The 22,809-nt window shown below is 32.1% G+C and overlaps 2 protein-coding genes across 2 annotated transcripts in view; one reads left to right on the top strand and one right to left on the bottom strand.

Annotated features, from left to right (window-relative positions):
- The window catches only part of LOC105319344 (cleavage and polyadenylation specificity factor subunit 2), a 70,048-nt gene extending 61,004 nt beyond the window's left edge, over nucleotides 1-9,044 (bottom strand). The window contains exons 1-9 of the mRNA XM_034467752.2: nucleotides 8,958-9,044; nucleotides 5,238-5,423; nucleotides 4,709-4,868; nucleotides 4,448-4,553; nucleotides 4,171-4,300; nucleotides 3,936-4,051; nucleotides 3,264-3,352; nucleotides 2,462-2,560; nucleotides 2,007-2,129 (exon numbers count right to left, since the gene is read on the bottom strand). Of these exons, the coding sequence (XP_034323643.2) occupies nucleotides 2,007-2,129; nucleotides 2,462-2,560; nucleotides 3,264-3,352; nucleotides 3,936-4,051; nucleotides 4,171-4,300; nucleotides 4,448-4,553; nucleotides 4,709-4,868; nucleotides 5,238-5,386 (972 nt within the window). The 5' untranslated portion in view covers nucleotides 5,387-5,423; nucleotides 8,958-9,044. The remainder of the gene's footprint in view (nucleotides 1-2,006; nucleotides 2,130-2,461; nucleotides 2,561-3,263; nucleotides 3,353-3,935; nucleotides 4,052-4,170; nucleotides 4,301-4,447; nucleotides 4,554-4,708; nucleotides 4,869-5,237; nucleotides 5,424-8,957) is intronic.
- A 22-nt stretch (nucleotides 9,045-9,066) lies between these two features.
- On the top strand, nucleotides 9,067-22,151 carry LOC105319345 (stAR-related lipid transfer protein 9). The gene is made up of 15 exons (XM_011416847.4): nucleotides 9,067-9,284; nucleotides 9,466-9,519; nucleotides 11,358-11,501; nucleotides 11,708-11,922; nucleotides 12,281-12,375; nucleotides 12,778-13,437; nucleotides 14,052-14,128; nucleotides 14,256-14,326; nucleotides 15,885-15,953; nucleotides 16,071-16,167; nucleotides 16,363-16,405; nucleotides 16,942-17,096; nucleotides 17,370-17,447; nucleotides 17,609-18,601; nucleotides 18,947-22,151. The coding sequence occupies exons 1-14, from the start codon at nucleotides 9,174-9,176 to the stop codon at nucleotides 17,777-17,779; spliced, it is 2,040 nt and encodes a 679-aa protein (XP_011415149.3). The 5' UTR covers nucleotides 9,067-9,173; the 3' UTR covers nucleotides 17,780-18,601; nucleotides 18,947-22,151.
- The last annotated feature ends 658 nt before the right edge of the window (nucleotides 22,152-22,809 follow it).

Here is a 22,809-nt window from a genome sequence, read left to right as displayed (position 1 = left end):
AAGTGCGTTGCTAACGCTGAGGGTAATAGTAAATATTATTAACTGCGTCTCAACCAATCAGATTTCAGTATTTAACATGAAAGTATAACAATATACGATATCATATGACAATGTATACTATAAAATCATTTGAAATATATCACATACTGTATTATATATCATTTAACATCATATTTCATGATATGATACAAACTGTATCATATGATACCATATGATATTAATAAAGGTAATATACAATTATAGCCTTTTGATGAGATCAATACATGGTTTTATAGACTTCATGAGAGTATATTGACCAAGGACAAAATATGTGGTAAAACGTGATAAAAAGAATCATTGTGTGTTTTCTATCCCTTCGCCAAGGCTAGGGAATAGAAAACACAAAACTTTGGATAAAAATCATATATCATCACATATCATGAGAGATCCTATGCATCAAATATCATCTACGGTAAATAGTACATATTCTATGATGCCATTTTTATATCATACATCAACAATCATATCAACCTAGCACAAGTAAATAATATAATATTGTTGAAATATTGGCAGTTAAATTAATCTTTGCACCCCAAAACTTGTTCTATGCTACATATTCATATAAACATCGACCATTCAGGTCTAGCATTTTTTGTTTGGTTTTGTTTTTTGATTTGTTTTTTTGGTTTTTTTGCTTTTTTTTGGTTTTTTGTTTGTTGTTATTTTGGGTTTTGTTTTTGATTTGTTTTTTCAGGGGGGAGTTTCTTGATTTATTTTTTTAATTCATTTTTTGTGTAGTATTAAACTAATGAAGAGCAAGACTTATCATACATATCCATAGTTACAAGAACAATGCAAGTCTGAATTTGTTACCACCGATATTCACAATATCCTCACTTCAATACATAACCAACACAAAGACTCTAACCCACTTTAAACTGCTTCAAACACTTTGACCTGCCTTAGCATCTATGCAGACATTCAAGGTCAAGCTCTGCCTCTGAAACTAGCTCTGTATTTCATGAACATAGTAACACTGAACACTCACTGCACCAGTATTGTAATAACATAGATTTGGACATCGCAATGCAAACCTGCTCCAAACTTCTCCATAACTTCTCCAGCATCCAAGATGCATCTACCATTCAAGTTTGGTGAAGATATGATCAGTAAGTTGAATATGGCCATCACATACCACCTGCTTAGTAAACTCTGTCCTCTTTTAGCAGATTTATATGTATCCAATTCATAAAGTTTAAACGATTTAATGTATCCCAAGATGCACCATCCATGCAAGTTTGATGAAGTTGGGTATGTGAAAACTTTAAAAAGTGATGTACTTGAATTAGTGGAAGCTGCTCTCCTGCAAAGACGCTAAAAAGAATACACAGCCAAATGTAATACGTTTCCAGTAGTATACAATAGTAGTATACAATTGTTTTTATTTGACCTCAGACATTAAGTACCCTTCAAAAAGTACCACAAGGCTCATTTAGGACACATATGAAGAAGAGTTGATGTTAACTTGACATGAATAGGTAGAAATAATTACTTTCAAAACAGCAACAAACTAAACTTCAGGCAAAGTAGACAATTTTCTCAAATACTTAAACTACAGAATCAGTGTATGATAATTGCTTACAGCAATCCATACCTCATGCCTTCACCCTTTTTAGGGTACACAGCAATAACAAATACTATAATTATTATGTAAAGACATATCTCTTGACATGACAGCATTCTTTGTTGTTTTTTATATTTCATGATAATGCACAATGCACAAGATTTTTTGATAGAGTAAAAAAATCTGTTACCATTATTGATCTGCTGCTTGTTGTGGTGACATAATGCGGTTAGTTTGCACCAATTATTTTTATACATGTATTGACATCATCACATTCTTAAGTACAGATTGAGGTCACAGTATGCTGATCATTTTTATAATTAAATCTCATGCAGTTAAATCATTAAAGAAGCCAATTTTACAGTAGAAGTTGTTAGCAAGAGTACAGATGCTGGTTACCGACCTTGGGCTCTGGTATCCGGGCCAGCTCGGCTAAGTTGTGGCACAGCTTGACATGTTTAAAATGGAAAGGATTATTCCTGGCTTCCTCAAAAGACCTCATGATCTTGTCGCTCATCCACTCCACCTACAGAAAGTTTCATTTTTTTTTTCTCAACAAGATGCTGTGAAATATTCATACAGTCTGGCCCCATTTCAAAATCACTTAACTTAGTTTTTAACTTGTATCCTTATAAGACAAGTACATAAATTTGAGGATCGACCCCAGATTTGAGGCTTAGATTTACATGTGTATATGAAGAAAGTTGTTGAAGATGGGACTTGTTCTCATTTCAAAATTTTACAAGAAAGAATATGGCAATTACATCTGTTGAAAGAGAGACACTGAACAATGCTCTAATAAAATAATTAATCCAAAAAAAGATGAAAATAAAAAATAAAAGTATAATCATGTATTACCTGAGATTTTGCAAATTCTACCACATTGAAGCTGACATTGTTGAGCAGGGCGAGGGAGTAAGGAGAGAGGCCTGACTCTGCGTTTCTCCACATCTGGTCCTACAAGAGTCAGAGATTGATGTAAGATCAAGGTTTCAATTGCACTGTGCATCTCTGTATTGTTAGGGCTCATAAAACTAATAATTTAGGCCATAAATACACAAGTTGGTGACCAAACATTTATTTTCAAGCTTAAAATTTCAAAAACTATTTAAAAAAATAGAATTAGAATTTTTCAAGTACAGTCAAACTTCATTATCTCAAACTAGATGAGACTGTTTAAAGACTTCGAGATATCTGAGTAATCGAGATATCAAGGATAAAATAGTTTAAAAATTTGGACTTACAAAACACTTCGACATATCCATTGTGTTATTCGAGATTTCAGTGTTTGAGATATCGAAGTTCAACTATACATGTATGATTTCTTGAATTTTTTTCAAATCTTTGGGTGCATCCAGTAAGCAAATGAATGGACATGAGTGTAGACATACTGTGTCGTACACTTGTTTGACATGAATGAAAACGAGTGTACCCTGGAGATGCATTTACCATTCACTTGTTAGTTTGTTTCTTACCAACACTAGACATACCTTTGTTTGTTTGACATGAATGGACATGAGTGTATCATGGAGATGCATTTTTCATTTTATTTTTAGTTTGTTTCTTACCACTTGTATCATACACTTGTATGTTTGACATGAATGAAATTGATTGTACCATGGAGATGCATTTTCCATTCACTTTTTAGTTTGTTTCTTACCAACAGCTGAGCCAGCTCCAGCATTCGACCAGCTGTATCCACGGCAACCAAAACATTCCCATCATTCCTCATTGTCTGCAGAATTGTTGCTGATAGAAATCAAACAAAAATCAAATAAAAATCATATTGCATATACCGGTACATGTATTAACAGTTTGGCTTTTTAATTTACATAAATTCTGTGGAATTTTTCTTTTAATTGGACTGCTCAAAACCAACATTATATGTTGATATATAATGTTACTATATGGATAATTCCTATCCAGATTCAACTTAAAAATAAAACAGCTAGTTCATAACTTTGGTCTTCCAAAAGGTGCTAAAATTTGGTCCAACAGAAGCACTAGCTGCTTTGCTCTACAGACGGTGCTTTATATTATATATTAACAATATTAATAAATGCACATATTCTTCTATTCATAGGCCAAAATAAATTTATTGTTTGTCTGGTATTGCCTACCGCCTCATTGATATACCCCCTGCTGATAAATTTTAGTAACAAAAAATAAAATACATTTTTTATAAGGAGATTTTTAAAATTTTTTAACAACTTTTAATTAATCAAACTTCAAGTTTGAAAAAAAAAATATTCCCCTCCCCCCCACCCCCTCCGGGGTCTAGAAACCTCCAGGCAGCAATTCCAAACAAACATGATTTTAAGGATGGCCTTACTTAATAACTGTTCGTCTCTTGCTCTGCGTCGGGACTGGACATATGTAGCGTTGAAAGCATCAGTTATCATTAGAGAAGGCCTGGAAATATTCTCCAACACACAGCCATTTAAATGCCTGAAACAAAAGCAGTTTAATTTAGAAGACAACGTGCATGTGTAAAGGAGGATAACTCATATTCATTGAACTGAACAAAGCACCTGTTTGCTTGAATGCTGATTTCTAGACAAACTTACCTTTCTTTTTTGTGATTATAATCTACAGCATAGACAATTTCTTCTTCACCATCTTTGATGATTTTCCAGATTGTACCTCCCAGCATGTGACCAGCAGGTAGAGGGGTTATTTGTATACCATGTCCCTTGCCTATTAGACAAAAATACATGTACTGACCAATACATTCTTCTCTGATGTTACTTTTGTTCCTAAAGGCAACAAACCTTAATGAATAGTTGTTAGTGCATGAAATGCAACTTTAAATTAGTACATACCGGTAGTGATATAGGTGCGTACCTTTTAAATGGACTGTTTGTGAGTACTTGAGTTGCACTATCTTATCAAATGCAACATCAACATCATCAAGAGTAAACACATTGAAGTCTTCTGTATTGTGGCGAGACTAGAGATTGGGAAAAATATGTGTAAGTTCCGAATAGATTGTGAATACATATATATATCAAGTATCTAAAATTTCAGTAAAAAAAATTCAGGAACATCTTAACACTAACAGCATATAACTTTAAACAAAATTTAGTTCAATAAAATAATACACACCTGATATAAATCATACATAAACATCTGTCCCATTTTATACACAGGAATAGTTGCATAAATGGGACAGTTCAGAATGCCCTTTCCAATAAGGTATGGTAGAGCACCCAGGTGAATGTGATCAGGATACGTCAGGAGGATGGCATCAATCTGATGAGCATGCCTGTAAATATTAAAATGAAAATAATGTAATTACACAGTTCACATAAATTATTATTCCATTGCTTGCAAAAGTTTTTTAGCTTTCTTCTCTTCATGAATGACTAGTATCACTTGAAAGTGATTTTCTTTGATCTCAAAATCACAATGAGTCTTATTACCCCCCCCCCCACAAATAATTTCATTTTTTTTTTGGGGGGGGGGGGGGAGGGGTCTCCAACTTTGGCAAGAGGAATTCAAGGTCTGACATATGAAATACTTTTATTTGCTATACATAAAAAAAATCATTGGATTGAAAAGTCTCATTTGCCTACAGAAGAAGCATTAAATCTGAAATGCTGTGTTTTCAGATATGCATTATTGTGTTGTGTACCTTTTAATCTCCTTGATGAACTCCATGCTAAAATCCTCATCCCAACCACAATCCAAGAGGAATCTGAATTCATCCACCTGTAGCATGTAGCAGGGAGGTGACTCATTGTGTGCACCAGAGAATGGCTGAAGTTTTATAATGGACGTCATACTGCTTTATTTTATTGCTGACTGCACATTCCTAAAACTGCAGATATAAATCCATTTTTTTTATTCATACACATGTAATCTACATTCAATAGACATTTCAAACAATTTCCAACTGGAGACTGAAGGTTTTACATTTAACTGTTTACATTTTTTAAGCTACTAAATGGGTGCTGGTCACTTCGCCCCAAAGCCAAAGTGCCCCATGCACGAGCGCCCCAAATTTTTCTTGGTGCGCCCCAAGTACAATTCACGAGCGCCCCAAGTGTATGTCACGAGCGCCCCAAATGTTGCTTTTTTTCATGATTAATTTTTTTCACGTACGAGCGCCCCAAAGTAATAATTGGAATGTTATGCTCCGAATGGTAAATCAAGTCGTTGTTTTTTTTTTTAATTTTGTTTTTTTACGAGCGCCCCAAAATAAGTTTCGTTCTGAAATATTATGAATGTAAAATGACTTTTTTTCCAAGTGCTACACAAATTGCTATTCTTGCTTGTTTTTTTTGTTTGTTTTTTGTTGTTGTTTTTTTTGGTGTTTTTTTTTGTTTGTTTAAGTTTCGCTGTCTATTATTATATTTCAAAATGTAGTTTTCGAGTCATAAGCTATTACTGTGTTTTTTTATTTTAATTTCGAAGCGTCCCAGAATAAGTTTTGATAAACATAAATAAAAATGCTGATATAAAGCGATGACAAATATTTCCGTAAACTGTGTTTTATACAAAGATCAAAGCATGAGCACTGAAATTGATATTCATCAAACAATATCAATCAATCAATATGACAATTATCTACCCAATTGACCTTCAAACGCCCCCTCCCCCCCCCCCATTACGTCACATATTGTCAACCCAGGGTGTTGGGTGTTATTCCTTCGTTGACATTCGTACGATTGCAAGAAAAAGGTAAGTGAATATTCTCATTTATTTTCTCTCTCTACTTAACAAAACATTAATTTATTTATTTAATTTACATTTTCTTTTTATTTATTTTAATTTATTTAGCACGGTCATACTGATATGCAATTTTAGGAAACTTTTGCAACCAATTTAACAACAGAATCAATAATGTTCGGATCTTTAATATACCTGAGTTTACCTTAACATATTCCCCTGTTCGGTGAGGTTTCTTTAGTTAAATTTTTTTAAGAATCTCGGAAAGAGGTTTGCAAATATATATGCATTTAATCATTCATATTCTATCGACTAAAGTTAAAACATTCAGAAATGGGGGGGGGGGGGGGTCGTAATATTTTAAGTTAACAAATGTTCATATATACAGATATAATCGGAATCTTTATATAAATTGGTGTTTACGCCAAATTAAAGAATTTACAAGTAAGGACAATTTGAAGAACCTACAACTATGCATACCTTTTAACTGGATACTTATTACGAAATTCGAATCATAAGAACAAACTTAGATCATAATTTTCCATGTAATTAGATTTTCTTGTTTAATAATAATTAATTTAAAGAATATATGCCAATATTTGTAAACAGGTCTGTTTATTGCTTCCTTTATAAATATCACGTTTCCTTTTGGTGTGTTTTAGTTCATTATTGATAGTTTCTACAAAATACCGAACACAATCAATGTACACATACAATACACACATTGATTACTAGTACATGGTGTACACACATCTAATCAAAGGGGTACGCGACGAAGCCAACGTCTCCCGCGTGTCTGGGTACGTTTTCTCCTGATACCGTGACAGGATACCCCCTCCCTTGACACCTTTTAATGTTTCCGAATATCCCCTTCTATTACATCATCGTCAGTTGTCTTCGGAAGCTAATGTTTTAACACATATGGTATATGTAATACAAAATAAATAATGACACACCCGTCCCATTGGCCCTATATATCACTGCAAATACAATTATAACATATATAATACACATATTACGCATTGGTTTTTTTCTTATAAATAATGATTGACTGTAAATGTAAGCTTAAAAAACATATTTAGAGGTTTGCACGGAATTTGAGAGTAGAAGAACAATTGTGTTGGATTATATCTGACATTATTTATTAAAAATTTCTTTCAGAAATAAGAATACTTTGTACAATTCAACAGAATTGGTGCGATCGAAATTTAAAAAAATTGAGGTATGTATTTTGGGGCGCTCGGAATAATAATGTGTAAGTTTAATGAGATTCCATCGAAGATTATTTAGGACTAATAAACAAAACCATTTTGGGGCGCTCGTGAAATTAATCCAAACTTGGGGACTCACACACCAACGTTGATTTTAGTTCAAAATATAGAATAATCTCATTTGGGGGCGTTCGTGTAAATGATGCTTATTTAACGTAAAAGTGAGATTCTCCAAGTGAACATACATTTTAAAGCAAAATCAGGTTTCAAATATTTATTACACATGTAGTCAAATATTAACTTTATAGCAACATAGAATGCTGATTTGAGAGGAAAGTTAAAAGTTATTTTGGGGCGCTCGTGGAAATGATTTCATATTCATAAGATAATTTTCTTACAAATCGTAGGCAACTTCAGGGCACGTTCGTAAAAAAAATAATCCAACAAGATTCTATGCAGAAAGACATAATCAGGATAATTATTTTTGGGCGCTCGTGAAAACGATCTCGATTTTAGTACAATATTGGAAAATCCAATTTTGGGGCGCTCGGGCAAATTATTCAAGACGTAAGGTGTAATGATACAACAAGATTCTATGCAGAAAGACATAATAAGGAATGTCATTTTGGAATACATGTATTGGAAAATCCAATTTGGGGCGCTCGTGCAAATTTTCCAAGAAGTAAGGTATAATGATAATTTTACTTTGGGGCGCTCGTGAATACATTTTGGGGCGCTCGTGAAACGTAATTGGGGCGTTCCAAAAAAAAATTGGGGCGCTCGTGCATGGGGCGCTTTGGCTTTGAGGCGATACGACAGTAACCCTACTAAATATGTAAAATTCAACATGTTCAATGTTTAACGTATCTCCAAATAAATTATAACATTGGGATTGACATTTGAGGCAATAATAGGCTTTGTCTGTTGTGCAATTCCAGTTTCTTTTTCTTGAAATATAATATTAACGCTAAAACAAAATACTATCCCGGTCTTGCTTATCAATCACTCGACAGTAACAAACACCTCTTAAAATGTTGGTCACTACAAAGCTTTACATCGTTGCACATTTAATTGCTTAGATACTAAATTCTGATGGTGCTATCATGATTTCCCTCTTCTAATATTTCTTCCTTTGTCAGGTTTAGTATATTACATATATATTTCATAAATAATACCTGAACATTGTCTGAATTTATACCTGCATGGCCATTTATTCTTGGCATTTTTAATCTTAACAACTACAACTACTGAGGAAAACTTATATTTAAATAACAAACTTCTTGTCTATAAATTGATAAACACAATAATATTGCCATAAAAAGTTTCATTAACAGCTTTGTTTTGATTTTTTAATCATACTGTTAAATTAAGATCATGGTTTTTCACTTTTGATTTAAACTCAGACATATCCTTTAATAAATACTAATGTGACATCTTTGTATACATTCTTGTATGAAGCATAAACGCCTTACATCTGTCTTTTTGCATGTCAATAACCAAATAATCATCTTGATCTCCCGCCGGGTTTCACGTTTTCTGCCGACTCCATTTTAACAAGGGCGGTAACTTAATAAACTTCCGGTGAACTTTGCCACTTGAGAAGAAGATGAAAACAAGCTCGCCATCTCCTGTTTTACCAAATATGTTTCGGATACAAGGACACAGATGACGGAATATTGTACAACAGGATGTTTTTATATTTTTTATCCATCCTGGCGTTATGTACTTGTATAATAACGATTTTGTTTTTGAAATTTACATCTCTGAAGAATTTGAACTCTGGAAATCAACATCAGCAGGTGGTACATTTTAACATCGAAGATTAACACAATTATATATATATATATATATATATATATATATATATATATATATCATAGTAATTGTTTTAATTGATTTTAACGAAAACCGTTTTTAAGACTTTGGGGGTTTTTTTTTTATATTAATACATTCTGAATTGAGAAAACTCTTATATTGCAGGGAAATGCATTACTGTCCTCACTTGAGTTCTTGAGACTACTAAAGAAATCAAAGGTTTGTGTTTACAGTATCATACCCTTGTGGGATTTTATGAAGGATGTCCTGAAAAGTGAATTATTGAAATCTGTAGTAATACAAAAAATCAGGGTGTTGGTCTCTTATATTTGATTCATTTGTTTCTAGCAATTTTAACAATGTGTAATTATAACATCCATTATTGTTTAAGTTATGAACAATAATAAGACTAAATATAAAACAAAGAAAATTCCTTCTAGCAACACAATCCAGCAACATAAATTTTAAAGTTAACATAATATTGATATTAAAAAATTGCTGATGATGGAGATTTTTGTTAAAAGTATGTATGGCATAAATTTTCATAATCAAACTTTCAAAAATAATGTATGCACGTAAAAAAAGAAATAATTTCCTTGCAATTAAATGACACCTTTGAAGTCGATCACTATGATCAGTTTACTGCATAATAATGTCCTCATTTATTCATTTCTTGCCCAGGTAAAATGCTTAAAATAACTCTACCTTAATTGCTACAAACAAAAATTGAAATACCTGAAAATGCATTGAAAGAAAAATACCTGAAAATGCATTGCAAGAGTTGTATTCATTTTTGGTCTATGCAAAAGTTTTTCTGACCACACAGGACATTCGGTCTTGTGTAATTAATAAACACAGAGAACCGAAAGAAATTTTGTCAGACAAGAAATTTGATTTTGCAACCAGAAATTGAGTACCAGGTATGTGACATTTTTATGACTGGGTAAATTCTGGTCAGCGATTGTCCATTATCTGATTGGGATCAAAGTTCACGTTATTTTTTCCAAACTCATGGTCAATGTTATGTTTGATAGAATAAACTTATTAGTAAAATTAAAAATAGTGAAGCTCAAACCTGACACTGAGACATCAGACATTCTGGTCCTGTGTAAGAAATGATGCATCGGACCAGAGGCACTGCACATCGGTAAGGTTCGACTGTCCGATGTCTTTCGCATAGACTGCATGATTTTTCATATGATGTAATTTTCATTAACCTGTTTACTAAAACTTTACTACATTTACACAAAGATTTATTATGCATTCCATGAAATAAAGCATTATGTTTTACAAGAATTGTGACCTACATAAATTATTCTTTGAGATTTTAAAACTAATCAAATTAGCTGCAGGACTTTAGCTTCCGGTCTGAAAAACTTTGGATAGACAACTTGGGATCTACAGTGCAACCCATTGAAAAAATTGTGTATTTATTGCGCACTAAATTGATGCAATTTGTTTACATGTAAAAATGGCGACTGTCGATCTTGGTGTTAATTTAACATGTGTTACATTAGAAGATACATGTACAAGGGTTAATCCAAAAGTAATGTCACACTATGCACCGCGTTTCACACTGGTGCTGTATTGTATGAAATGATGCATCAAAATTTTCCTTATCAAAATTCTAATTTGAAGTAAACTTTTGATTAAATTTTGTTGAAAACATACTTGAATTTCTGTGTATAGTACGTACCATGTTCCGGAAAAAGTCTAAGGCAAGTAAAGAGACGATATCAGAATTAAATTGCATAAAGAATATAATGGTACTAATTGTTATCACAGAATTAGCATATAATTAAGGTTAATCAGTCCAAAATGTGCACAAATATTTGTGAGCAGTAAATACACAATTTTTTTTAATGGGTGGCATTGTAGCTCCCAGGTCGTCCATCCAATTTTTTCAGACAGGGAGCTACAGACCTGCAGCTATAATCAAATTGTTTATATACCAGTATATACCCAGTAATATTGATATCTGAGTTAAGTTTGTGTCTTCTTATTCTTCAATTGAGATTGATAAGATCATTACAACTTAAGCTTTATTTAAATTCCAGCCATTTCCTGTTGGTAATGTGAAAAGTTGGAGAATTTTGTCCTGTAACAACGGGAACAGAACATGGACAAGGAAATTCACCACCAGTGGGGGCACAGATTTCAATGCTATCGCAAGCTTTATCAAACTTCCCTCTTCTGCTCAGGTACATTGTGTAGAGAAAAAAAATTGTTCATTTTTTTAATAGATAGTTTAGATGGATTAAAATTTATTATAATTGAAATCATTTTACTGTAGTAGTTTCAGTTTTGTTTTAATCAATGCCCATAAAAGCAGTTTTGTAAATATTGATTGCAGTATCTTTGAAAAAACATATTTCTGTGGGCTTTATAGCTGTATGTTTTTGCTTAGGTTGTACATCATACTCTAAAAGATGCAACAAAGACAGTGGAGTGGAAACCAGGGGTGGCATCAGCTGTATACAGAGCTTCAGAGAGATCCACCCCTCGTAGATCCTCCTCTTGGATGGACACCAGTGTAGGGGTGGATCAAGTGATAGAAACAGTGGCGGAGACAGTCTTCCAAGAGAACAGTCTCATAGAGATGTATGAGCAAGTTCTAACAAGGTATCACAGTTTACACACTCTTAGATAAAAAAAGATAAATAAATGATATATGAATTTTACTAATCACTTCTTTTTAGCACGGTTTGTTATAACGTATGTTTCATTGTTTACTTTCATTAACATTAAAGGTACAGTAAGTCATTTAAAGATTTTTTTTTGGGGGGGGGTGCATAAATATCTATTGGAATAAATAAAGAATCAGTTGTTTATAAGTAAAAATTGATGTGTGGAAAAAATAATTTGGTACATATAATAACTTTACATAAAAGATATGTTGCCTAATGAAATTGTAATTTAAACATCTACATAATTATGCATATTTTTTTTCAATAAAAATAAATTAATCTTGGTTGCTCAGATACTGGTTTCGAGAGGAAAATGGATGCTGCTGGATTCTTGAATCAAATGTTGAAAAGCATGAACACACATTTTACCTTATACAGCCATTGGAAGGTATGTGTATGATACAAAACTGAAATGTCTTAATCATTTTGAAGAGAAAGAATTTGAAGAATTAAGACCCTTAATTCATTCACAGATGAACTTTAAGAAAATAAAAAGTGTTTAAATGAGTTATGTTGAACAGTTTCAAACAATTACTTTTCATAATGATAAAGATTGTAAACAATTGTCATATTGTGACTGCTAAGCTAAGATATTGATGAAGTTACTTGGGAGTCCATTACCTCAAAGGTTTTTGCCTGTTGAATTTGTTGAAACATTTTCTTGTTCTCATAATAAATATCATGAATACATATGAATAATATTCAATTTAGTATAATGTATATGTAAGATTTGTTTAATGTAGTACAGTGTACATGTATCTACACAAATATTTTTGATATTTCTCTATAGATGTGGATACAGCATTACTTACCGTACTAAGCTATTCAAACAATACCACCAGGAGTTCAGCAGTAGAAAAAATGGTATCAGACCGTCTGTGTTCAATAAAAGACTACTTCTTCTACAGAAAACTTAAGGCAACCCCGTTTGTTGATTTAAAACTGCCAAGCAAGCACCACACTTATCGAGGATTCGATGCCCTGTCTTCCAGTGATGATGAAGATGACTGCAACATCTACCATCAGAAATTTCTCCATCTCCATCCAGAGGAGAGAACAGCTGTCCTTCAAAAATCCGAGTCCATCCTGAAACTTTCTCCCTCCAAGTTTTCTTCCAGACAGCGAACCTTTTCGGACAATGTGAGCATTAAGGACCTTTCCGGAAGTGACCGATCTCGCCCCCGCTCTCTGACACATCCTCACTCAACTAACTCAATACACGACTTACATTCCAAAGACAATAACAATGTTGCCAAACCAGCCTCTAATGATTTGGTGCTAAAAGAAGAGAATGGTGCTTTAGTGACAGAGAATGGTACTAAGGGGGAGACACTGGAACAGCTGACCCCTTCCTCCCCCGTCTCCCCTCAGGTAGTGGATGAGTCCATCAGTGATATGTCTGACTTAAGTGAATCTTCTAGTCAGGAAAAAGAGGACCACCGTGGCACAGGTAGTGCAAGAAATATCTGTGTTATTTATTCAGTTTCAGTGCATATTATTTAAGGAATTGATATAAATATTATCTTTGTTATGCCATATAACATAACTGGGGGCAGTATAAATGTGTAAAGTTAATTGTCTATATCGATACAAAAGAGTACAAAATTGATATATTCTTTAATTAACTGCTACAAAATATAAATAGAACTTCGATGAAGATAAACACAGTATTCATGCATTTCATATTGTGATATGGGCAGATCTATCACAAATGTTTTACAATGTACTCACTAATAATAGTAGCCAATTAAATAAAAGATGTTACAAACAGAATAAATCACGATATTTCACTTTATGAGTACTGAAGATTCCTTATTTTTTGCGAGTTCTTAATTCTGCGATCCAGCCATTTTGCATTAAAATGCGAGAATATAAAATCGCGAATACCAAATTTATATCATAGTTTCATTCAGTTTAAATCTTTAGAAAAATAAATGCGAGATTTTAAATTAAGTGAGATGTGCCTCCCGCAATTTTACGCAGATATTAATTCCTCGCATTTAATTAGGAATTTACAGTATGTACAGTACATGGCAAAAACTACATACTTGTATCCAATTCCAGATGATGAAAAACATGCAAGAGAGGTGGCAAAGAACACCACATTGGCCAATCAAGTGGCAGCAGAGTTACTGGCCTTGGTAAGGTTTCAGCATTTAAAAGCAAAGACAGTTGTCATTTTACTTGATTTTTATATTCTACACTGATGGTAATTTTGGTTTAGAGAAGTCATCGGATTTTATTCCTGTATGATGCTTATATTGATAGGTTCACCGAGTGTCAAACCTAGATCTAAAGGCATCAGCTCAGCAACAGCAAGATTCAACCGGAGGATGGATGTATGTATGATACGTGTATTTATACCCCCGCAAACGAAGTTTAGGGGGGTATATTGGTTTCACCCTGTCCGTCTGTCCGTCCGTCTGTCTGTAGACGCAACTTTGTCCCCCCTATAGAATTTTTTATAACTGCATGGAACGTTTGAAAATTTGTACACATGTTGAACACCATCTGAAGATGTGCACCTGCAATTTTTTTTAAGATCAGACAAGATTTAATGATTTTATGACAGTTTTCATTTTCCTTATTCTATATATTGTACACTGATGTTGAAAAGTAAGGGGGGTAATCCTTACAGATTTTATTAATTAATTAATAGTATTAAAACACTCTAAAATATATTTATATAAATACATCCAGATGGAGATTTTTTGTCTTTATGTCTAAATTAATAAAAAAAAGATTATTTTTTATAAGTATTCTTTCAACTGACAATGCAAAGTTTTTGTTTGTCAATGATAAATTCTTAGGAGCTAATAAGAACACCAAAGACAAGTGTGGCTGAATTCATTTGTCCCAAGGGAGTCATTATCTGAGCCATGGTTCAGATGGAGCATGTGTTTAGGGAAAATTGATAATCTGTAAAATGGGTGATGGTTTTGGCTCTATTTTAAAACTGTTTCATGTAAACCAAAAATTTTTATCATTATAAGGAAATAAATAATATCATTATTAATAAAGAAGTTAAACTATTTTTAGAAGTTGTTTAAATTTATTAGTCAACTAAATTGATGAAGTGACCCTAATGGGCATTAATTTAAATGAAATTCAAAATTACTGATATGATTGTAGTGTTTTGGCAATTTTAAAATTGTTTGTAATATTAAATTTTCTTTTTTTCATATTTTTACATAGTATGGTAATTATGGTAATGTTTTGGGAGTGTATTAAATTTAACAAGCTCATCAAAGAAAATCATAGTTCTATGGGATCAATTTTCTGATATGGAGTTCCATTGTGCCATAGGAGAAAGTGAGGAAAATTTGAAACAACTACGGTAATTGCATCTGTCAAGACTCCTATTAGAAAGATATTGAAAGTTTTATCAACAGAAGAGCATTGCTTGGCTACCGGTATTTCCATTTACTGCAAAGGGAGGGGTTATTGTCATTTTGTTGGTTTTTCTTTAAATCAATTAAATAAAAAAAAATATCATCAGATACATACATTTGTAAATGTATTACTGTTATAGATATGTATTTACAGTGAAATTCTGACAATTTTGATTTTAATTTTTCTTTCTTAACAATTTTTTTTTTTTACAATTCTAGAATTAATTTTTTTTTGTATGTGTTCCAAACCTTTATTATTCAATTGAATTATTTGTCCCATTTGAAATTAGCCTTGCGGGGGTATTAGTCCCATTAGGACAGTTCTAGTTATTATTGGTTCTAAAATAATTTAAAGAAATGATTAACACATGGTACACTGCAATTTCACTGTCATAAGAATGATGCACTTGTGATTACAGGGAAACAATTTTTTTAAAGGAATGTTATGTTACAAGATTTAATTACATTGAGTAAATATGACTTCTTCTTTTTTGTCGTTTTGTAGGTTTTGTGGCTTTGAAAGTGACGTGGTGATCATCAAACGTCAGTTTCATAACATCAATCTATCAGGAAGGTTAGTCAATGACTATTGATTTCAAGTTAATAATGATGAATATACAATTAATGTGAATATAATTTCTTGACTAAATTTATGTTATACCAGACTCAAATGGGCGGTTGAAATTTTTAGTTACATAGGAAAGGGCATTATTCAGGCATCTCCTCAAGCTGTGATGGATGCTGTGAAGAATCCTAGGACAAGATACACATATGATGATAGCTTAAAGGTAAATACATGTTTGTTTGATGATTTCTTCAAGTTATTGATTGAGTAAATGAATACATATTAGATGTAGCTTATCTACCGGTATATTAGAGTTATCACTCTTATCGAAGAAGGACAATGTACCTTAATTAAAAGACAATGTGATCAAAGCTTACCTAAGAGTAAAGGTGAAATAATCATATTTTTTCATTTTCAGAGAGTAGACATCTTACAACATGTCACAGACAAGATCAAGATAGGTATGCCTACTCGACTACATAATTTTTGAAAGAGAGAATTGACAATTCTTTCTGCTAACTTTCCCAAGAATCCGCTGTCCCTGTCTTATCTAAACAAACATCAATCTTGCATCATAGAATACAAAAAAGAAGTACCCAATGCTTCTGATGCTGAAATTTTACTGATACATGTACATATATTTATCTGATTAAAAAACAAAACAAAATTCTAGTGCCGATCTCATTCCCAATGCACACACATAGGTTTTATGCATCAGACTTCCCCCTTATTTATACCATACATGTTTTATGAACACTATATTACATGTACATGTATATTGACAAATTATTATATCATATTGAAATACCTCTTTCAGTTTTGATATGCATATACATGTACCTGCTATTTAAGAGAGCAAAACATTGAGAAAAAAAAATACCCGATACATATAGTATTACACACAAAAACTGATTCTCAGCAAACTTTTGAACCATTCCAAATAATGCTCCATAATGATTTGTGCTAAAATTATCTTTCTGGTCAATTTTTGTTGTAGTATACTACAGCAATGATGTGCTCCACAAGTTTAAGAAGTACCAGTATGACTGGTGTGTGATACAGAGTGAGAGACAAGATGGAGAGAAACTAGTACTGTCAATGGAGTCGGTGGAGAATGACCTTCCTGTGCCTGTTGGGGTCAATAGGTTAAAGGTTAGGGTACTTTATAAAATGTTAGTTTCTTCAACTTTTGTTGATTAATAAGCCGTAAAACTTCATAAATGATATTAAAAAAATAGTGCATTTCTCTTTATGTTGAACATTTTTTGTTTAAAAAATTTCAAGCAAAAATATGGACTACACTTTTGCCTTTATTTACTGACTTTGTAATGTAGATTCCAGAATAAATATTCCTGGGATATGAGAAGTGTTCATTGCCAGTTTTGTTTAGTAGTAATGTTAGCATACTGTTTACATGTAATTTAGATTCTTCCAAGTGGGTGGATTATTGAACCAGTCATTCGAGACAACAAGACAGTTTCATTGGTGACTTATGTCATGCAGGTAAATTTTCTGGGAATTATTTTTTCATTTATGAGAAATATACATGTACTTTCTTAATTCAAAATATAAAATTGTGAAAATAAGCTTTCATATGCATCAAATTTAAAATTATGAATTTAAACACAACTCATTTAATGTATGGGTCTAAATTTCCTGTTTAGATGAATTATGGGTTGTGTTCTGATGGAGCAGCAGACAAAGTTCTAATTGATGAAATGGTATCCAAGCAACCCCTCAGCATAGCCTACTTACGTCAGTACTTACGCCCGCCCCTGGCTAAGGCACGGAAGATATCTCCTAGCAGAATGCACCACTCCAAGAAAACACTATAGAGCTGTACTTATCAAGTAACATACTATAGGTGAAGTAGTACAGTACAATGTAAGTGTACTCAGCAAACTGCCAGTACATGTACATCTTTATTGAGCTTGTTGCCACTTTGTGCCATACCATTGTTACCATTGTTATAATCTCTATCTATCTCTCGATACTACTACTACTAATGATAGCTGTGTACTGAGGTACCATTATATAGTGTATATTTACGTATTGTGTTCCTTGAAGTATGTTTTAATATCGATATGCTTGTTATAAAGGAGTTTACAATGTTTGAAAATATCAATTGAGAACAAAATGAATGTTGCATGTATTAATATCATATCAGAACAACTGAATTTCTTTTTTTACAATTGTATTATTGCAGAGAATTACGATTTTTGGGTTAATATTCAGCTAACCTGAATTGAAAGGGCCTCAGTGTTAAGAATGAAAATACACTGTATGTGGAGAAAATTTTTAAGACCTTTTTAAACAAGATTTATTTTACTAAAATGTCCAAGATATTTTGTATTTGGCTTTATAAGGCTACTCTGGACACAGTTTTAGCTATTGTTGCTCAGGTGAGCAGTGTGGGCCTCGAGCCACTTGTTTCTTTGGAGGGAATAGGAAAAGGGGTTTGATGGGGGAAAAACAATATGGTCTCGGTGTTTTATTACAAACAGCACATTTATTGAGTGTTATGGTAAACTGTTGATGTTTTCCATAAAACAATAAGTACAAGAGCTATTAGTCTAGTTTCATTGTAGGTACTTACAAAAATTTACACTTGATATTACTTGAAACAGTATTTTGTAGTGTATATATTTTAGTTTAAGGTACTTCACTACACCGAGACTTACACTTTTTAAGACACTACGTCACAAGATGGCGATTTAAATGTTTTGTTAAACTGTTTGTATCAATCGATTCAATGCATATCGTCATAGCTCAGTGGTTAAAGTATCAGGCTTGTGAATCGCAGGTCATGAGTTCGAATCCACCTGGGGCTTTTGTTTATGTTTACTGAATGAAATTTTTGAAAATAACATTTTCTAACTAAAATTGCACATTTTTTCGCCTATTAGACATATATACTTTTTATCCATTATGCTTTCTATCATGATCAAATAATTTTCTGCTGATATGAGAAACTTTTTCAAGGTGTAGTGAGGCACCTTAAGTGGGTGCTAACTTTTGAATCAATAATATGATACATATAACACAGTAGCAATGCTTTTAAAAGGATCACTGAAACTCCAGCTGAATTGTACATTTATTATGTTTTATTGAACAACAACAAAAAGAACAAATGCACACTTCTTTTGTAAGTAGTTATGATTTTGAATTAAATTTAAAAATATATATATACCAGGTAAGGTAATTCAAGGTTGTGTTAGCCGACTCTGTCTGAAAATGATTAGTGAAATCGTTATTTTCCCTCTGCATTCACCTTAATTTATTATAGATTGTCTTTCACCCTTCCTGATGACTTACATGACTTGTACATTTAACGTGTACTGAATTTAACTATCATTGAAAAAATGATAGATTATTTTAATGGTATTGATTTCATAAAATGGAGACTAATTCTACAAATTTATTCAAATTGAAATCAAGATTATTTCTGTTAACATTAATTTAAGAGATTGAGAATTGGATGTGATTTGTTTTCAGTGTTAATATACATTATGCACATGTACTTAGAATATGTATACAGTTGCTGCATTGTATTTATATTATTCAAAATAAGCCCACACTTGTTGTCAAATGAGAGCTTTAATTCATTCAGTGATATATAATGTACTTTTATATTTATTGCATATTATCACAGCCATAACTAGGCAAGCAATGCATGTGTAATTTGTTTATGATAGCCAATTAAGTTGAGGTTATATATACACAATTTTAAATGTATGATTATACAATTGAGTGCAGAATTTTCAATGTAGAAGAAAAGCTTAAGGGACTTATTAATGTTCATTTGACTTAATAAGTTCTCCATCAGGCTGGTCAATTTTAATTTTTTACGTACATTGTATTATGGTGCTTTTACTACATGCTACCTTTGTTCAGGCTTTTTAAGGAAGACTTGTGTATGTACACATTATATGTACTACCAATTTGTTATGCATGTAGATGTAAATGTTTTTGATCGTCAATGGAACCTTGTATACAATTCCACAGATACTTGTACCGGTATTTAATTTGTTTTAATTATAATTAATTTTAGGGGATGGTAGTCAAAGTACTGTATGTTTTAGTGTAATTCAGTGGTAGAAGATGCATTGAGATTGAGGTGAATCTAGAAAGTTAATAGCAATTATTGGCCCCCAAGTGTTTCAATGAAAAAGAATGAGGGAATATAAATATAAGGTTGAAATGATTGTTAAGCTCTGAACAACATGTACACATATGCTGTATATATGCTATTATCAATTAATATTATAAGTGTAGCATATCTGCACAATGACCTATCTTACGAGATCCCCGATAATACTCGTACACATTTAACTCTTGCCTTCCCTAGAGTTAGCTATCTTTGGGGTGTTATATGTACTTATGAAATTAATTTGAATCTTTTTTAAACCAAACAGTATTGCCAGAAAAATATATCATTTCAAGGTTTTTCTGATTTTTTTTAATGCACATTTGGGGGTTTTTTTCTTGTAAAGATCTATTTATTTTGCTATGTCCTGTTTTCTTTTGAACTGCATGTACCGCTATATAATTTATTCTATAAATGTGTTAAACTCAATACATTTTACTTATTGTGTTATAGAGATAGTTGAAGACATGTATGAGATTAAGTATAGCAATTATATACAGTAGATTGTCAAAATTTATCATTTTCCCACAAAGTTAAACCTGTTGTGAATATTATCATTAGTTTTCAAAAATGTTTCAAAGCTTATACCTTGATCATTGCAGCATGAATTTAAAACCACCGTGATTGTTACTTTTTGAAGCAAGTCATAAAATTTTATCACTGTTGAATTGAAATGACTTACAGTATGCAACCTGTACAGCTATTTTGTAGAAAATGTACAAGATATGGGTAATCATTTTAAGTTTTGTTTTATCTACTTTATTATGGTGATGTGTGTGTATATATATACATAATATTATTTTAAATATTGCCTTACCCTACAAAATTTACTTTTCCTTATATTAGAAACAACCTGTATTCCTTATATGGGAAAACTGTAAACAATGAAAAATATTCTCCCCCCTTTTATTTTTTCTCCATTTTCCCTCATTGTCAGCGGTTGAATTTAAGATTTGGAAAATTCCTATGTCTCAAACTGTCTCTCTTTATGCACAACTTTGTCTAGGCGAATTCAAGACAGGGTGAAGCCGTTTGTAAGTGAAAAAAGTGAAAATAACACAGGGGTGAAAATATCCCTGTTTACAGTAATCTTTAAAATGTTTTTGTTTTAACTTCTGGTGTATAATAATGACTTCTGAACATTTAGGTGCCTGGCTATAAAATAGAATTTCCCTTTTTTATTCATGAGGAAGATTGACATATTTTCAATTATTTTTTTTTCTATTTTTTTTTTTTTTGTCTATTTGCTTTTATTAATTACCTGGATTGGAAGTTTGGGTTGGGTGTATTTTCCTAGTCGCATAAATCAGCAGGATTGTTATCATACATTTTTGATGTTACATTTACATTGCACATGAACTATACTACCAGTGTTTCCATATTTAAGAAGTTCTATAACCGGTGATATATAAATTCATTTCCAAATCAAAACAGTTATAATTAAGGGTAAAAAAGTGTAAGAAGTATTTTTTCATTTAATATTTTTTTTTTATTTCCTGTTCTGTTTTAGTTTAGTCCCATATTGATTCAGTTTTAATCAATTTTTATTTCAAGAGTGGTATATGAAATAGAAATACTCTGTAAACATGCATGCTATTGTAGGTAATTTAATGTAGACATATGCAATTAGACAATGATAATAAATAAAATATGCTGTAAATTTTGTGATCTTTGAAAGTCAAGAAATGAGTTATGCATATTGTAGTCAAGCTATGCTATGTATCTTATAAAAGTTGTTTACATCTACCTGCGATGTGAATTTTATAAAAATGTTTTACTGTACTTCTAAATGTAGTATATACATTTTGTATACATGTATGCATATTCAAAAGTTGTAAAACAAGGTCTGTAGCAATAAACATTGTCAGTTTGAAGTATATTGTGAGCATTCTGTAGATTTGTCAGAAACTCATTCAGTCACATCAGAAAGCCAGTCTATTTTAACAATAATGCTAGAACTGTTTTGTTTCAGCAACCATGTATTTTTCTGTTGCATGTTACCAATATGTTGGGTGTATTGTTGCTCAAATTATCAATAAAAAATAACTATTAACTCATAATTTTATTATTTTTTCCTAGCTGACAAAATTTCCTTGTTTGCTCCTTTTGAGGTACAATCTTGCATTTGTATATATGGTGCTTGAAAATTCATATGTAATATCTCTAAAGGAATCTAATTTAAAAGTTTCACACACTACCCCTCTTCTAATGTAAGAATCGGAATGATTGTTAGGAAAGGTTTTACATTGATCAAATTACAAAAGGGGCAAAACCCCCACAAACAAATTCTAATCAGACATCCCTTTCGAAATTTCGTTTCAAACGATGTATATATAACATAACATTGATTTGTAACCTTTGAATAGGTTCAATGATTTAAGTATATAAAACTCGTGTATTCGTACCAAAGTATTCATAAAGGGTATTGTTTTAGAAGTTCAGTGCCTTTTATTTTTTAGAGCGGATTTATGCTCCATATTTTTGTCAATGTCTCATTAATGTCTAATGGAAAACGAGCCATGCAATTTTAATGACTTGCTATACATAGTAAGGATTTTTATTTTGCATCTCAATACTAGTTTTTGAACGCCTGAAGAAAATCATCAAAGTCCTAAAACTTGTTGCCAAAGCGCATGTAGCATTGGATAACGCACTCTGTGACGGAAATGACACCAATGGTTAGAGCACCAGACCGTAGACAATTTTACAAAACGGGGC

The sequence above is a fragment of the Magallana gigas genome, chromosome 6 (assembly GCF_963853765.1).
Source record: "Magallana gigas chromosome 6, xbMagGiga1.1, whole genome shotgun sequence".
Classification (NCBI taxonomy): domain Eukaryota; kingdom Metazoa; phylum Mollusca; class Bivalvia; order Ostreida; family Ostreidae; genus Magallana; species Magallana gigas.
The sequence above is the reverse complement of the archived record's forward strand: the minus strand, read 5'-3'. Positions and strand labels throughout refer to the sequence as shown.

Coding starts and splice junctions, on each gene's coding strand:
- LOC105319345 (XM_011416847.4), top strand. CDS start 9,174: ATGTTTTTATATTTTTTATCCATCCTGGCGTTATGTACTTGTATAATA. Junction 13,438..14,051: donor AGAGGACCACCGTGGCACAG/GTAGTGCAAGAA, acceptor ATCCAATTCCAG/ATGATGAAAAACATGCAAGA. Junction 16,168..16,362: donor CATATGATGATAGCTTAAAG/GTAAATACATGT, acceptor TTTCATTTTCAG/AGAGTAGACATCTTACAACA.